This window comes from Gekko japonicus, unplaced genomic scaffold (genome assembly GCF_001447785.1).
Source record: "Gekko japonicus isolate JY-2015 unplaced genomic scaffold, Gekko_japonicus_V1.1 scaffold1531, whole genome shotgun sequence".
Lineage (NCBI taxonomy): Eukaryota > Metazoa > Chordata > Lepidosauria > Squamata > Gekkonidae > Gekko > Gekko japonicus.
In genome coordinates, this window is record NW_015164717.1 from 221,209 (window position 1) to 225,727 (window position 4,519).

General features: G+C 43.1%; 1 protein-coding gene across 1 annotated transcript in view; it reads right to left on the bottom strand.

The window, feature by feature from the left end:
* The window catches only part of LOC107109002 (neuron-specific protein family member 2-like), a 108,463-nt gene extending 104,383 nt beyond the window's left edge, over positions 1–4,080 (bottom strand). The window contains exons 1-2 of the mRNA XM_015409570.1: positions 3,997–4,080; positions 3,105–3,255 (exon numbers count right to left, since the gene is read on the bottom strand). Coding sequence (XP_015265056.1) covers positions 3,105–3,233 — 129 coding nt within the window. The 5' untranslated portion in view covers positions 3,234–3,255; positions 3,997–4,080. The remainder of the gene's footprint in view (positions 1–3,104; positions 3,256–3,996) is intronic.
* Positions 4,081–4,519: the final 439 nt, after the last annotated feature.

Sequence of the window (4,519 nt, forward strand, 5' to 3'; positions counted from 1 at the left end):
TTTCCCAGGAGATTGTGGGTCACATTACAATGCAGAGCACAAAGAATCAATGAAGAGTGGGTATGGGCCACCCCCAGCTGCTGGCATAACAGGATGCATCTAACATCATGTGCACAAACCTGTAAGGAGAAACCATTGCTTTGTGCAGTGAGATGACCACTCTAGGTTCCTATTGAGTCCAAATGATTGTACCATATCTGCATATGATTCTAATTCAGTAGCTTCTCATAGGAATCTCCCTTTAAAATTTTCTACTAAAGTACTACAACCTTTTTCACTAAAATCCCCCACAAACACACACTGGTTGCTGAAAGTTTTGATTTTTAGAGTATGATTTATGTCTGTTGTTCTCTCGCAATTCATGATGCAAGCAACATCTCAGGAATCTATACAAGACCATCCTGAGAAAATAAAACACCTGCCTGGCTGCAAGGCTTATTTTGGCCTTCCATTGGTGAATGATGACTTTGATTTCCTTCTCACTTAATCCCCAAACAGCAACACAACATCTCTCAGCTGCAGGATAAAAAGGAGTCTGTAGGAAATCAGCAGCATCTTATATAGTTTTGTCCCCCAAATCCCAGTTCAGCTCCTGGCTTCCAAGCTGGCCTTTCAGCTTGGTTCATAGACTTGCTTATTCCCTTGCCTGCATGACCTTAAGATCCTACACAACCTGGGGCAGACTGCATTTCAAAGAGCAATCCTAAGGAGGTCTACTCAGAAGAAAGTCCCATTTTATTTAATGGGGCTTACTCCCAGGAAAGCATTTTTAGGGTTAGGGCTTACAGTTTGCAGTGCTAGATCACATGAACCCACTTTGGGTCAGACCCTTGGTTCCTCACGGTCTGCATCATCTACTCTGACCAGCAGCAGCTCTCCTGGATCTCAGGCAGAGCTCTTTCAAATCACCTGCTGCCTGTCTCATAATGTGGAGATGCCAAGGATTGAACCTGGGGGCTTTATGCATGCAAAACAAATGCTCTACATGGACCACCCCTAATCATCAGCAAGCAGTTCAGCTTGTTAAGAATTGCTAAAAATAGACTATGGAATGAGATTCTGTAGACAAAAGACTTCTCCAGATGCAAGAAGAAGACAGGGTCAAATTCATGCATCTGCTCCAGGGGTCCTCAGCCTTTCTGAGCCTGTGGACACCTTAGGAATTCTGACATAGTGTGGTATGTGCAGCCACAAAATGGCTGCCACAGGAGGTGGAGCCAGCCACAGAGTGGGTGCTACAGCTTGCCTTCAATCATGCAGGGAACATCTTTGTGCTGTGGTGGCAGCTGCTGCCAAAGTAATGTTGTTGTTTTTAAAATCAGTACAGCCAATCAAATCTCCATCAGCCAACCAGAAGCTTTGCTGGGCAAAAGCCTCACTTTCTAGAAACATGTGACAGGCACCAGGAAAGGTGTTGGGGGGCCACGGCACCACATTGGGGACCTCTGCTTTACTCTGATGAAACAACCTCTCCCATAATACCTACAACAACTTTGTCCTTAAGATTTCACTAGGTTCTCGGATATACTGTTTTCATTTGGAAAAAAGTCAGGCTCTGTCAGCCTAACCTACCTCACAGAGTTGTTGTGAGGATAAAATGGAGGAGGGAACAATTATGTGTGCATTCCTGAGTCCCTTGGTGGAAGACTGGGATAAAAATACACTAAGGGTGCTTGTTTGTTTTTAAGTCTAGTCTTTTTGGGGAAAGTAGTGTGAGTCTTAGGTCTATATGTATGTACACAGTTGGGGGGGGAGAGAAATGTACCATGCTCTTTTATGAGATGTTTGCAAATATGCTGGAGGGGGGGAGTGAATTACAGAAAACCAGCATTTAGGAAACAAGCCTTTCTAATTTTTAAAGGAAAGGTAAGGGGGAAAATAATTTTGAACACTGTAAAATCCCAGCATCAGACCAATTTCCAGAAACCTTATCAGGAAACTCAACTTACACATTGTGCCTCCTTTATTTCTGAAAAATGTTTTGGAATTCTACTTCCTTGGAACCAGAAAGGCAGGTAGCCAGACTTGCCTTTGCTGCCTTTTATGAATGCCAGAGCTATCCCTCACATTCTGCATCCCCAAGTCACCCAAATGGAATTCTTCTACATTTGCTGATACTGATATTCTGGAGAGACGAATTCTATTGTTTTGGCATGAGGCTGAATCTGTTGTAAATGAATGGATCTGCTTCATTTGTATCTTTCCCCCCTTATTTCCCCATCAAAAACATGAGCATCATACAGTCCACATGATATTCATATGTTATGTGCATATTCATTATATATGCAGTTTGAGAACTGAGCATATTAATATAACTCTTACTTCATATGAGAAATACCTTTTGTACATCATTAGAATAGAGAAATGCAGGACTGCAGTAAATCACTTTTTTGGTAAGGATTTACATCACATAGATGTTTCTGAACATGCAATCTTATAGTGCAATATGTTCGTGGCACCACGTTATCTCTCCTAGTGACAGTATTGATGTAAGTCAATAAAGTGTATGGAATAGACAATAAGCTATGAGCAGCCAATCAATGATATCCACTTTTGAGCACACCACTCAAAATCAGAGTGCTTTGATTGGAAGTTCCACAAAAGCCACTTCTTCCCATGAGACAACTGAAAAAAAATTTAAAAAATGAAAGCCTAGCGTGTTCTTTTGCCATATAGAAAAATTCAATTATTCTGCTCATCCATAGAAGGGCAATTTTACACCAGACGACTAACCTGGATTGTAGTTCTAAAGTCAAAACATGATTGTAAGGACTATTGAGTAAAAATATCCCAATTATTACCATCTCAGTGTACATACAAAAGACAATGATGCACAAAATGATTTTTTAACGTGGTTCATGTACAACTTAATTTGTTCTCCACCTCTCTGGAACAGTTTCCCAAGTATTATGTGCAGGTCTGCTGTGTTTTAAACACACACACACAGAGCAAAAGCCAACCCCCTTTTTTATATGGTTGCATTTAACTGAAGCAATAGTTGTTTGTGGTGTGTGTGTGTTTAAATGTCCCTGAAGGACATCAGAACAACACAGTGGCAAAGCATTGTTGCCTTTTCTTTTCTTATTTCTTTCTTATTTCTTTACCTTTTCCGGAGCTGGGAACTGCAGGTGATTTACTTCCAAGGGTGTTATCAAAGGAACTGTCTGAAAACCATCCTCATTGGACGGTTGCTGCTTGTTCTTGTCATTCAAATTGCTCCCCAGTTTCACCATCCTTAGACTTCACTTCCCAGACCTAAAACATATGAAGAGGACCAGAGCTGAGGTGGGAAAAGACTAGCAGTTAGGAAGCAGATACTGACTTGCAATGCTCCACTCTGCCCTGCACAACATCTCTCACTTCCCCTTTGCAGCTCCCTGCTAAATAACATCTCACATTTTATAGCAACTTATTCCAGACACCAGTTAAAAAATAATAATAAAAACATCAAGCATGCTCCTTGACTGATCCTCCAAAAGTGTTCTGATCAAGCTTCTTTTAGAAATCATATTAAAAAGATAAATCAAGATCACGTCAGAGGAATGAAATGCCCAGCCCTTGCCCTGGTGCTTTGTTGCAAATCCATGGAAACCACCAGACTGGTAAAAGGGGTGGTTTTGGCCCAGGGTCAGGATTTATTTATTTTTATATTTTTTTTTTGGGGGGGGAGATTGTAACTACAGTAATTAACCCTTTGCAGTGTAGTGTTTGTGGGAATTGTTATTTAGCAATCTCCAGCTCTTAGGTATCTGCTAAGGTCTGCTATTAAAGAATGGCCATTGTGGAACTCGAAGACTCTTCGTTTTTAAGAGTCACAGCAAAAGCAGACATAAAAGAGGTATCTTCCTTCACCATTGTTTCTTTCTCCTTAGAAATCTGTACGGGGGGTGGGAGGGAGGGAGGGAGGGGGCGCACAACAACCAGCAAGCTTCATAATCAGACCCATCAAACGCCCACCCGAAGCGCCCACCCACCAGTTTCCCACTGGGTACTTACTGCGGGACGCACCACGCACTAAAGAGACTCAGGCCGGATTGCGCTAGAGGGATTGGGATTTGTTTCGGGGTTTTTCCCTGGGTGGTGCTGAAAGGACAGCGCTCCTCTCCTCAACCGGCTGGTTCTCAATGCTGCTGAAAACGAATCGGGAACCGAGTGCAGAGAGCAGCTCGAGTCTGCGGTACGCAAACACTCCCAAGCTGGGGCGGCGGCGGCTTCCGCGCGGGATCTGGCACCACCTGCTGTTGCAGCGGAGGGCCACAAGCGCTTGCGAGAGAGGACGAGGAGTGAGGCGCTTGACTCGCGACGCCACCTGCAGCCTACTCTGGGAACGACAGACAAGATTCCCCGTCTAAGCATTGGTTGCCTGTTTCCAGCAATTTAATGGCGCTTCTGTCTGCCTTGTAGTTTTCTCTTGCTTATGATGTAATTTACAAATGGCACTTCTTGAGCAAACAGATAGGACGACAGATAGCAATGCTATCTGTAGAAAACAGGCTTTATCACAAAGAAACCCTAGGCA